Here is a 13,033-nt window from a genome sequence, read left to right on the forward strand (position 1 = left end):
AAAAATTATTTCTCATTGTCAATGTCATAGGCTATTCTTGAGTTTCAGCCACAGAAGAAGCATAAAAGTATTTTTGTTAATCGTATTTTATTGTAATCTTATTTTTAAAAATTGTGTGCCTTTAGTTTGAATCCTTATGCTATAATCAGAGGACCCAACTGATGTAATAGGCTTCAATAATTATGAGGCCTTCTTAAAGTTGTATCACAAACATAAATTGAATATTTGAGACATATCTCAATTTAATCACTTTTAAAGAGGAGAGTGTAGAGATTTTCAAATTCATGCTAATTAAATATCTAGAGCTGAAAAATTATTCAGAGTTTCTAACTAAACTTTTAGCTAGGAGTCAAAAGGCTTGAAGTCGGGTCTTGCCATTTGCAGGACAACTATATAATTCCCATTATAAAGCCTACCACAGTATTTACTGGGAAGACAAAATAAGATTATGTGTGTGGAAGTGATTAAAAATTATAAAGTACCATAGAAAAGTAAAGTTTAACTACTACTGTTATTATTGTCTGGGTCATCCACAAATGTAGGATGTTTCATTTGAATGAGTATGAGACAGAAAGTAATATATGTGCTACCACTCAAACACATTGAGATTCACATTCAGTTGCCCTAATTATCAGCACAAAGGCAGCCTGAAAGTCCCTTTAGTTTCTTAAGTGAAAATGGAAATTAAATGGGACTTGTAACAGCTCATAAAGCTCAATTCTACATTAAAACATTGTCCAAAGAAGAAATGCCTCAAGGCATAGTTCTTTTTTGATAGGGAAAAAATAATAATAACCACTTGAGATCCAGAGAGAAACAAAATAAAGATCTCCCTTTGGTTTATAATGCATATAATAATACCCAGACCAATTTTGGTTTCAAGATAATTCATTGTGTACATGCATTTATTTTTCCAAAGAGTTATCAGCATTCAAGAGCCAAATGACAAAATTTCTAAAAAAGTGTCTTCTGTCCAAGATGGGCCCTAATGTTCCCCTCAGCTTGCCTAAACTTAAGAAAGGTTGTCCCTGACCTCCTGTCTCTTAGAACATTTACTTTAGAAAACTTGGAATTGTGAATTCCTTCTCTGTTCCTTTGAGGCGTAAATCCTCTACAATCCAGGACTGTCTTCCTCAGGGATGTGGGAGCCATCTCTTTGAAATGTAATCACCAAGAAAAATATCACCTCTGTTGCCTAGTCTCCATGGGAGAGCAGGAGCCTACCTTCAGTAAGTGCTAATTAGTAAACACAGATGGCCTAATCACACAGACCAATTTCCCCTCCAATCTCTCAGTACTTAACCACTAGTTCATCACAGCACTTAAAAACCCTCTCACCTTTTGCTTTGGAGGAATTGAGTTCAATTTCTTTCATTGCAATAGCTTTGATTTCTATTGCAAAGATCCTGAAACAAGTCTTCATTGCCTGTTTAACTTATCTGGTGCAATTTTTCTTTGACAGTTCTTTCTAAAGCAGGGATTTTGCCTCTTGTTCAAAAGCCTACTGGAGCCACAACTAAACGATACCACTACCAAGTTGTTATTTAACACAACTCTCAAATGTAAGAAGAATTGTTACCCATTAGTTGCAATATGCAACTAATTCTATTTCTCTAAGAAAACCACAACTTAAAGCTAAAATAAAAATGCTATTAATACCCCAGCATAACTAAACATCTTAGCCTATCACGCACAGAAGCGCCCAATCCTACCCATTCAAAGATGTTTCTTATCTCTTTGTAGCATCTTCATCCAGACCAATCTCTTCACTATACCACTAATGATGTTTTCTTTTCCATCCCTACCTCTCACTTTGCCACCCTATCCTGAAATTCACTTTCTCCTCCTCCTCCTCACATGCATAAGACAACCTTCCTTATTTATTCCAGCCCTTATTGTCTTTCCTCTCCTACTCTTATGCCCTTGTGTTCTGTACCACAAAATTTGGCAATTCCTTGAATCTGGGACCATATTTGTACCAGCTCTGTAACAGCAGCAATGCATATAGAAAAATGAACTTGTAGTAGGTTGGTAACATTGAGTTATTAGCTAATAACAATAATAATTATAATAGCATAGAATGTAACATGAACTTACTTCATATCTCACTTAATCCTTTTTCAACAAACCTATGACATGGGTACTTTTATTACACCTATTTTTCAGATCAAATAACTTTCAGATTAAATAACTTGACCAAATCACACAGTAATAATTGGTCAAACTAGAATATGAATCTAGGCAGATTCCATAGCCCTTACTCTTAGTTATAACTCCGCTTAAGGATTTTGAAATATTTTAAACACTGAATATTTTCAAACATACCTGATTTTGTTTTAAATGTACACTACGCCTTTTTAAAAAAAAAAAAAACAAAACACTTGAATAGGCTGTCTTTTTTTTTTTTTTTTTTTTTTTTTTTTTTCAGTACGCAGGCCTCTCACTGTCGTGGCCTCTCCCGTTGTGGAGCACAGGCTCCGGACGCGCAGGCTCAGCGGCCATGGCTCACGGGCCCAGCAGCTCCGCGGCATGTGGGATCTTCCCGGACCGGGGCACAAACTCATGTCCCTTGCATCGGCAGGCGGACTCTCAACCACTGCACCACTAGGGAAGCCCTTGAATAGGCTCTTTTAAAAAGCTTCATTGAGATATAATTCATATAACTTATAGTTAACCCATTTAAAATGTACAATTCAATTATTTTAAGTATATTTACAAATAAGCAGAACCATCAATACAGTCAATTTTAGAACATTTTCATCACCTCAAAAAAATGTACTTATTTACAATCATTCCCTTATTACTCCATCCAGCCCAGCACTAAACAATGACTAATCTACTTTCTGTCTCTTTAATTTGCCTATTCTGGACATTTCATGTAAATAGAATTACACAGTATATGGTCATTTGTGACTAGGTTTCACTTAGTATAGTGATTTCAAGGTTCATCTGTGTTGTAGCATGTTTTGGCACTTCATATTTCATTCCTGTTTATTGCCAAATAATATTCCATTGTATGAATATACCACATTTTAAAATCAGTTTATCAGTTGATGGACATTTGGGTTGTTTCCACATTTTGGCTATTATGCTGCTATAAACATTCATGTACAAATTTCTGTGTGGATATAGGTTTCCATGTCTCTTGCATATATATCAAGGGTGGAACTGCTGGGTCATATGGTAACTCTACGTTTAACAACTTGAAGAACTGCCAGAGTCTTCCAAAGTGGCTGCACCATTTTACATTCTCATCAGCAGTATATGAGGGTTCCAACTTCTTCACATGCTCACAACGCTTATTGTTTTCTGACTTTTGGATTATAGTCATCCTAGTGGGTGCGAAATAGTATCTCATTATTATTTTGATTTGTGTTTTCTGATATGTAAGTATGCCAAGTACCTTTTCATGTGCTTACTGGTCATTTGTATAGCTTTTCTGAATAACTGGAATACCACTTTTAATTGGGCTGTCTGTTTTCGAGTTATAAGAGTTCTTTATATATTCTAGATACAAGTCCTCTATGAGATATTTGATTTGCTAATATTTTATCCCATTCTGGGGTTTGTCTTTTCACTTTGTTAATTATGTTCTATGGCGCATAAAGAAGTTTTAATTTTGATGGAGTTCAATTTATTTATTTTTTTACTCTTGTTGCTCATATGTTTGGTGTCATATCTAAGAATCAATTGTCAAACCCAAGGTCATGAAGATATATCCCTATGTTTTCTTCTAATAGCTTTACAATTTTAACCCTTACATTTAGATTTTTGATCTATTAAGGGTCCAACTTCATTCTTTTGCCTGTGGCTGTCCCAGTACCATTTGTTGAAGAGACTATTCTTCCCCCATTGAATTATCTTGGTACCCTTCTCAAGATCAGTTAACCTTAGATGCATGGGTTTATTTCTGGAATCTCAATTCTATTTCATTGATCGATATATCTATCTTTATGCCAGACTTACACTGCCTTGATTACTGTTGCTTTGTACTAAGTTTCAAAAATGAGTATGAATCTTCCTACTTTGTTCTATTTTTTTCAAATCTGCTTTGGTTCTTCTGGGCCCCTTTAAATTCCAAATGAATTTTTGGGTCAGTTATCTGTTTCTTCAAAAAAGGCCTTTCAGATTTTCATAGAAATTACAGTGAATCTGTCAATCTCTTTGGAAAATATTGCCATATTAACAATGTTGAATTTCCTAATCAATGAATGTGGCATATTTTTCAACTAATTTAGATCTTTAATTTCTTTCAAAATTTTTTCAGAATATAATTTTAGGGTATAAGTTCTGCACTCACTTTGTTAAATTTATTCCTAAGTACTGTATGCCTTTTGATACTACTGTAAATAGAACTGTTTTCTTAATTTCATTTTCATATTGTTCATTGGAAGTGTATAGAGAAAGAATTGATTTTTATATATGGATCTTCCATCCTTCAATCTTGCTGAACTCATTTAACAGTTCTAATAGATTTTTAGTGGATTCCTTAGGATTTTCTACATAAAAGATTATATCACCTGCAAATAAAAATAGTTTTACCTCTTCCTTTCCAATATGGATGTCTTTTATTTTTTTTCTTGCCTAATTGCCCTGGCCTCCAGTACAATGTAAAATAGAAGTAGCAAGACATCCTTGTCTTTTTCCTCATCTTAAGGTGAGACATCCTTGTCTTTTTCCTCATCTTAAGGTGAGCAAGAGCAGACATCCTTGTCTTTTTCCTCATCTTAAGGTGAAAGCATCCAGCTTTTCACCCTTAAGTATGATGTTGGCTATAAGTTTTTATATTTTCCCTTCATAAGGTTAGTAAGTCACTTTCTATTCCTAGTTTATGTGGTTTCATTATAAAAGTATGTTGGACTTTGTCAAATTCTTTTTCTATATCAATTGAAGTGACCATGTGGTTTTTACATTTTCTTCTATTGGTACAGTGTATGACATTATTTGATTTTTGAATATTAAGTCAACCTTGCATTCCTGGGATAAATTTTAATTGGTCAGGGTATATAATTCTCTACATATGTTGTTGGATTCAGTTTGCTAGTATTTTGTTAAGGGTTTTTATATCCATAAAAGATATTGTTCTTTAGTTTTTCTTACGGTGCTTTTGTCTGGTTTTGGTACCAAGGTAATACCTCTTAAAATGAGTTGGAAAGTGTTCCTTCCTCTTCCACTTTTGGAAAGTGTTCCTTCCTCTTCCTTTTCCAATATGTGAAGAATTGGCATTAATTCCTCTTTAAATAGAGTTCATCGGTGAAGCTATCTATACCTGGGCCCACATAAACTTTGTGGATAGTTTTTATGGGTCTGTTCAGATTGTCTATTTTCTTAAGTCAGTTTCAGTAGTTTGTATCTTGTATTGAATAAAAATTCTCACCCTTCTAGTGGTGCTAATGTTCATCAATAAATGAAAGCTAACATTTTAATCCAGTTGGATTTTGGTGTATATGTTTCCTATATTACTAAATAAAACACATGCAAAAATCATTAACTTGAAGCCACAATATTGGAAAATAAATTTATCATGTAGTCAAAGATAAGCTAAATTAGAATTTGGTTTCCTCATCTCTATCTGTAACTCTACTGCTAACAAGTCAAAATATGTTGATTAGTAAAAGGATTTTTCTAGATCTGAGTTCTCTTATTTGTATAAGAGGATGATGGTTGGGCTTCCCTGGTGGTGCAGTGGTTGAGTCCGCCTGCCAACGCAGAGGATGCGGGTTCGTGCCCTGGTCTGGGAGGATCCCACGTGCCGCAGAGCGGCTGGGCCGGTGAGCCATGGCCACTGAGCCTGCATGTCCGGAGCCTTGCTCCACAACGGGAGAGGCCACAACGGTGAGAGGCCCTTGTACTGCAAAAAAAAAAAAAAAAAAAAGGATGATGGTTGGAGTAAGTGATCTCTTACCTAAAAATTCTATTATTTTGTGAAATGTGAGTGAATGTGAGAGAAATGTGAAGTGAATTTAATGTGAGAGTTACAGCACGTAAACAATTTGAAAAGAAAACTAGATAAATATATAAACTAATGGCAACTTCTGGTAAAAGTTAAAAAATGAGACTCAAGGGTGTGGTGAAAAGGGAAACCTCCTGCACTGTTGGTGGAAATGTAAATGGAAACAGCCACTATGGAAAACACTATGGAGGTTCCTTAAAAATCTAAAAATAGAACTACCATATTACACAGCAATCCCACTACTGGGCATATACCCTGAGAAAACCATAATTCAAAGAGCCATGTACCACAACGTTCACTGCAGCACTATTTACAATAGCCAGGACATGGAAGCAACCTAAATATCCATCGACAGATGAATGGATAAAGAAGATGTGGCACATATATACAATGGAATATTACTCAGCCATAAAAGGAAACGAAATTGAACTATTTGTAGTGAATTGGATGGGCCTAGAGTGTGTCATACAGAGTGAAGTAAGTCAGAAAGAGCAAAACAAATACCGTATGCTAACACCTATATATGGAATCTAAAAAAAAAAAAAAAAGGTCATGAAGAACCTAGGGGTAAGATGGAAATAAAGACACAGACCTACTAGAGAATGGACTTGAGGATATGGGGAGGGGGGAGGGTAAGCTGTGACAAAGTGAGAGAGGGGCATGGACATATATACACTACCAAACGTAAAATAGATAACTAGTGGGAAGCAGCTGCATAGCACAGGGAGATCAGCTCGGTGGTTTGTGACCACCTAGAGGGGTGGGATAGGGAGGGTGGGAGGGAGGGAGATGCAAGAGGGAAGAGATATGGGAACATATGTATAACTGATTCACTTTGTTATAAAGCAGAAACTAACACACCATTGTAAAGCAATTATATTCCAATAAAGATGTTAAAAAAAAAGAAGATATGGCATATATATACAATGGAATATTACTCAGCCATAAAAAGAAATGAAATTGAGTTATTTGTAGTGAAGTGGATATACCTACAGTCTGTCATACAGAGTTAAGTAACTTAGAAAGAGAAAAACAAATACCATATGCTAACACATATATATGGAATCTAAAAAAAAAAAAATGGTACTGATGAACCTAGTTGCAGGGCAGGAATAAAGATGTAGACATAGAGAATGGACTGGAGGACACGGGGTGGGAGGGGGAAGCTGGGGCAAAGTGAGAGTAGCATCGACATATATACACTACCGAATGTAAAATAGTTAGCTAGTGGGAAGCAGAAGCATAGCACAGGGAGATCAGCTCAGTGTTTTGTGATGACCTAGAGGGGTGCGATAGGGAGGATGGGAGGGAGGCTCACGAGGGAGGGGATATGGGGACATATGTATGCATATGGCTGATTCACTTTTGTGTACAACAGAAACAAACATAGTATTGTGAAGCAATTATACGCCAGTAGAGATCTAGTAAAAATAAAATAATAATGAGACTCATGTTCTTATGATATATAATAACTGATTTTAAATGACTGTTCTGTTTGAAACAAAGTCACTTCAAAATATAGTTAAAAGTCCACTCTTTTTCCTTTCTTAAAATGTTTGATATACAAATTAGGAATATCCATACATGGGGTGTTATATGATGGTCCATCTGAATTAATTAAATATAAATGTGTTAACATAAGTAATTCTTAAAAATAACTGAGTAAAAGTAAACTAAGCTACTGTACATGTATTTGAATTACATTTGTATAAATTAATACACAGAAAAGTACTATAAAAATGAGGATTATAGTTAGACACACTTCAGAATTGTAGTTATGCATGGAGAAGAAGGGAGTGTAGAAAAAAATGGGGCAGGGTACACAACGAGCTTAACTAGATCTAAAATTTTCCTTTTAAAAATATGTAAAACAAAAAAGACAATATTTCAATATTTAATAAATTTGAATGGGACTGTTATGCACTTTTGTTGTATTTCTTATAGTCTTTTGTATACCTGAACTATTTCATAATATTGAAAAAAGAAAAGTTATCTGAAGTTTGTAGGAAACACTTCAGAAGTATGTATTCATGGAAAGAAAACATCTAAACCTCATGAAAATAAATATTTATTTTTTAATGTAATTGCTGATAATTTTTAATATGGGATAGTCATAATACTCACCATTTGATGCAGTAAAATCAATAGCCACTGTGAAATTGATTTGTGTTCTAAAATATAAGTAAATTAGAATCATTAATAACTGAATAACCTCATAAAAAGAAGTTTGATTTCCATTTTTGTTACATTTTTAACATCACTAATTTTCTTAAATGTTATTACTAGCAACTATGTTTCAGCACACGCTGATTAGTATCAGTTAGGCAGTTTTACAAGCTAAGAACCTGGCAAAATACCTTTACGATCATGCAACTGTAAAATACAAAATAAAGCATCAGGAATAAAAATAGCTCCTAGTTGAAAGCACAATAACTAAGTGAGGAGCTCATAATGAAGTCAAACTATAAATAATTATTTGCCAGTCTCCAATGTCAACATTTATTATTAATTTCTTTTCAAAACTATTCTGTAGTCGATGTGAAATTATTATGTCCTTAAAAGTATGGCATTGCTAAAATAATGTCTAATAATATTTTTCCTTAAACTAATTCCAACAATCCTGAAAACACAGGATTTTCTTTTGCTGTCTTCAGAACTCAAGTATTTCAAATACTGATCAGTGCTCAGTGCTCAGAGCATTCCTGTATACTTGCAAGTATTTATAGATATGGATAAATATTTATATAGATGAAATTGTTATATATACTTAAAAATTTCAGCACATGGTAGTTACCCAAAATTATTTTACTGTATTAGTGGTTTTTTTTTTTTCGGTAGAAACCAAGGAGGTGGCATTCGCATTAAAAATTCACTCTTTTGGATATACCTCTAAGTCTTTCTATATGTAATTCCACTTTCTCACCAAAGAAGGCATAAAAACACAAATAAGTGACAATGATATAATTACTGGGATAACCTGTTGTCATATCTAATTTACAAAATAATTTTTAATTTAAAAAGTAAATAATTTGAAAACATGGTTGCTTAGACTATTTTAAATAACAAATTAATTTTGATACACTGTACAATTGATTTAACACTTCGAAGTTTGAGCTGTTATTTAAATGGTGGTGTGATGATGAAGAGGATGGTGATGATGATGGGTATGGCACTACAGGGTCCCTTGTAGTTCTCTTAGTATAAAGTATAGTAACATTTCCTTCTTTCTATAAAAATTCAGCTGAAAAATCCTTAATACTGCTCAGGTGTTGAAACAAATTCACGTTTTTTCCCTAAAGAATAAACAACCTTTGTTGCTTTACATTAATAAAAACTAATATAGATTCTCTTTATAGCTATATGGTAATTTTTTTCTCAGAGTAGAAATTAGGTTTAGAGGCTAAGAATATAGGCTAATTTGGAGCATAACACTTTTAGCACATAAAACTTTTAGAAAAAGAATCAGTGAAACATTTGGGAGAATATTTTGAGATAATAAATCCCTTTGAGGAACTGAAAAGAACAGTCACCATCAGGACATTGCTTTTTCATTCTGCTGCTAGAGAGAAAGTGACTATAATATAGGGTATAGTATGGTATATTAGAAAGGGTTTATTAGCTTTTGAGTCTGAAAGGACGGGGTTTGAATTTCAGCAACCCAGTTGCTGACATTAGCCAAGTTTTAGAACTCTCAGAAGGCAGGTACCTGGCACATAACAATTAAGCAAGGACGGACAGAAAAACTACATGAAACATTATCTTTGTGTGTGTGTGTGTGTATATATATATATATATATATATATATATATATACATATATGTATATATATATACATACAGACACACACATATATATATAAAACATATACATATAGAATGTGTTTTTATATAGCTTTTATCAAATAACCTCATAATAATTTTTAAAGGAAGGTACTAGTATTCTCCTTTTATAGATGAGGAAATCTATGCTCATAAAACTTAACTTTCCACATAAGTAATAAATGCCAGTACTGGAATTCAAATTCACATGTAACCTCCAAGACCATATTTATAAACTCTATGCTACTCTAATTGTACAATTAAATATTTGTGAACTGTCTGGTTATAATAAAACCACAATAAAGGATAGTGATTATTATGTTACAAACTGAAAAATGATACTATACAGATATCCTCAACGATAAAGATGCCAGGGCATAGTCTCATGCTTGGGCAAATCTGTCCTTCTTCTATCACTTATGTTATATACATAAATCACAAGATAATTGTTATAAATGCCTTTTTATGTTCTTTTACTCAAATGACACTTCCTTAGGAATGAAAAATAACTCTAAGCTTCAAGAACATGGCTTTTAGCACATTATAAAAGTCAATATAGCAGTTGTGTCTGGTTCAATCTTCCTTAGGTTTTAGGGATAGACACCTTGTTTTGGCTCAACTCTCTCTTATAGCAGTGTCTACTTTCTACATATTGGAACATCACTGTGTTTGTTGGATGAATGTGTTCATTTTATGACTGTTTCTAATATATTTGCCAAGGTAGCCCAGGATGTGTAGCATAAATACCAACTCCTTAGAAGCATTAGTTGTAGATAAAAAAACCTTCAATAATCAGAGATACAAAGGTCATTTCAAAGCCAGTTGTACCTAGCAAAGCTGCAAAGAAAAGATATGGCTACTAACTGAAGAAGTATACTGTATATAAGAATAAAAAATGAGAGAAAAGTATTTATTTACTGAAACCTTTAGCTAGCTAAACAAACCAAATTATAAAACCAAGTAGATTAGGTACAACAAAAAGTGTAAAACAAAAAAAAGAGAGAGAAAATTTAAAAAGAAATGAAAGGAAGAGGAAGGAAAAAGGAAGGAAAAAGGAAAGAAGGACAGAGGAGCAAGGGAGGAAGGAAGGAAGGCAGGAAGGGAGGGAGGAAAGAAAGAAGGAAAAAAGAAATAAAGAAAGAAAGGAGGGAAGAAGGCGGGGAGCCAGGCTGTACCAAGAGTACCTATGAAGCTTGAAGCTTGGGACATTCCAAAACAATACAAAAGACAGGTGCATTTAGCACTAAATGATAACTAAGACCATTTGATAATCATGGTGCAACAGAAAATCTCAACAAGTAAAACAATTGTTGATGCATATTTGGTGGTTAATTGATTTCAAGATTTGATTACTTCCTTGTTTCATTCTGCATATCAGAAAGAATCTCACTCCTTTACTGTGTTGAATCAACAGTATTCTAATCAGAAGGGAAATATGATGGCTCACAAATCATTTCATGGTTGTGATAGTCCCTTAACCTATTATCACACCATTTGGATTTTTCCATCTAAAAAACTACAATTCAACAATTATTTATTGAGCATCTTCTGATAGTCAAGCACTGTGTTAAGTGATCAACAGAAAATGGGAGCAAAGCAAACACTATCATTGAACTCATAGAGCTCAATTTCAACTTTCCACAATTAAAAACAATGACAAAACAGCACAGCAGATTATCATGTAATTCACAATCAATAGCCTAACTTAAAACACAGCTGTGCATTTACTCTGGATAACAGCTTGTTCATTCCCATGATTCTTAAACGTTTTCATTCATATTATAATGTATACTTATTATGCCAAGGGCCACATTCTATGTATTTTGAAAATATTAGCTAATAAAAGTTTTAAAGAAAGTTGCTAGCAATACTACAACTTTAGGCTAAAACAGATTTCTTGAAGACTCTGATAAATGATTTGTCATAAAATTAATCTTCATCAGTAATTGTTACCTTTCTATTTTTTAAAATTTATTTACTTTACCTTTAATAGTTTTTGAAGCCTAATGTTAGAGAAAAAAGAAGCAACCATGAGTCAAAGTTAAAAAACAACAACAACAACACAACTGAATTCACATGAAATTTCTCTTGACAGAGTATTCATAAAGCTATCACATATAAATCCTTGAGACATTTTGCTTAGGAAGTGTTACTGTAGCTCTCATTTTATGTTTTAGAAGTAGACAAAAAAGAACAGGATTTCAAGAAACCCAGATAGTATAAAAAAGGCACAGCTGCAAATTTTCATGAGTTAGTAGTAACATCTCATGACACTTCCCAATGCATATGCCCTAGTACTACTGAAATATATTCTTGGAAAATGTCCTTATTTCATTCTGCCACCTTTCTGAAAGTTGTGAATGACAGATAAATCAGATGTTAATGTGGAAATCTTAACTAGCACATCAAAGATACATAGAAAACATATGTGCATGTCAAAGAAAGCTACACATACACACATGTATGCACACACACAGAGTGATACCATCTTAGATAACTTTTCTACAGCTGTTATGAATTAATAATCAAGAACTAACAACTGTGATGGGGATGTGCAGAAGGATTGTTTCACTTTCTTCCCAAATTCAAATTCTGTTCAGTTGAACAAACTGAACGTTATCCAACATGAAAGATGAACTTTCTCCACCTTTCTTTAAATTAATCTTGACAAAGGCAGATTCAGACCAACTATCTATTGGAATCTAGAACCCTAAATGAAGTTGAGATGCCCACCCAACTCTAATATTCTTTTCATTCTTGCCTTGCCAATACCGAGACTATGCTTCTGCCTTGATTTAGTGAGATGCACTCTAGCTCACCCTTGGGTTCTGGAACCTGCCCTGAACTCAGGTTCACTTCCTCAGGGACTATTATCCAGCCTAATCCTTCTTGACCCTAGCTCACCAGGGGCTAAACCTTGAACTTTTCTGCCTTGCCTTTCCCTCTTTTTTTTTTTTTTTTCTTTGCGGTACGCAGGCCTCTCACTGTTGTGGCCTCTCTTGTTGTGGAACACAGGCTCCGGACGCACAGGCTCAGCAGCCATGGCTCACGGGCCCAGCTGCTCCGCGGCATGTGGGATCTTCCCGGACTGGGGCACGAACCCATGTCCCCTGCATGGGCAGGCGGACTCTCAACCACTGCACCACCAGGGAAGCCCTTCCCTCTTTCTTAAAAGCAGTTCAACTACCTGAATGACAACACAGACAGCTGCCTGACTCTAAATTTTGCTACATCTTCAAAATTCCGGATTCCTGTGCCCATA

General features: G+C 34.3%; 1 protein-coding gene and 1 long non-coding RNA gene across 4 annotated transcripts in view; one reads left to right on the top strand and one right to left on the bottom strand.

The window, feature by feature from the left end:
- Positions 1 to 6,865, top strand: part of LOC125960480 (uncharacterized) — a 49,254-nt gene extending 42,389 nt beyond the window's left edge. The window contains exon 2 of the long non-coding RNA XR_007470161.1: positions 6,743 to 6,865. This is a non-coding gene — a long non-coding RNA (uncharacterized LOC125960480). The remainder of the gene's footprint in view (positions 1 to 6,742) is intronic.
- The window catches only part of CPNE8 (copine 8), a 327,878-nt gene that overhangs the window by 64,764 nt on the left and 250,081 nt on the right, over positions 1 to 13,033 (bottom strand). For all 3 annotated transcript variants that reach the window (XM_033415074.2, XM_004284907.3, XM_033415075.2), the window contains exon 14: positions 8,078 to 8,124. In XM_033415074.2, coding sequence (XP_033270965.2) covers positions 8,078 to 8,124 — 47 coding nt within the window. The remainder of the gene's footprint in view (positions 1 to 8,077; positions 8,125 to 13,033) is intronic.

This window comes from Orcinus orca, chromosome 11 (assembly GCF_937001465.1).
Source record: "Orcinus orca chromosome 11, mOrcOrc1.1, whole genome shotgun sequence".
NCBI lineage: Eukaryota > Metazoa > Chordata > Mammalia > Artiodactyla > Delphinidae > Orcinus > Orcinus orca.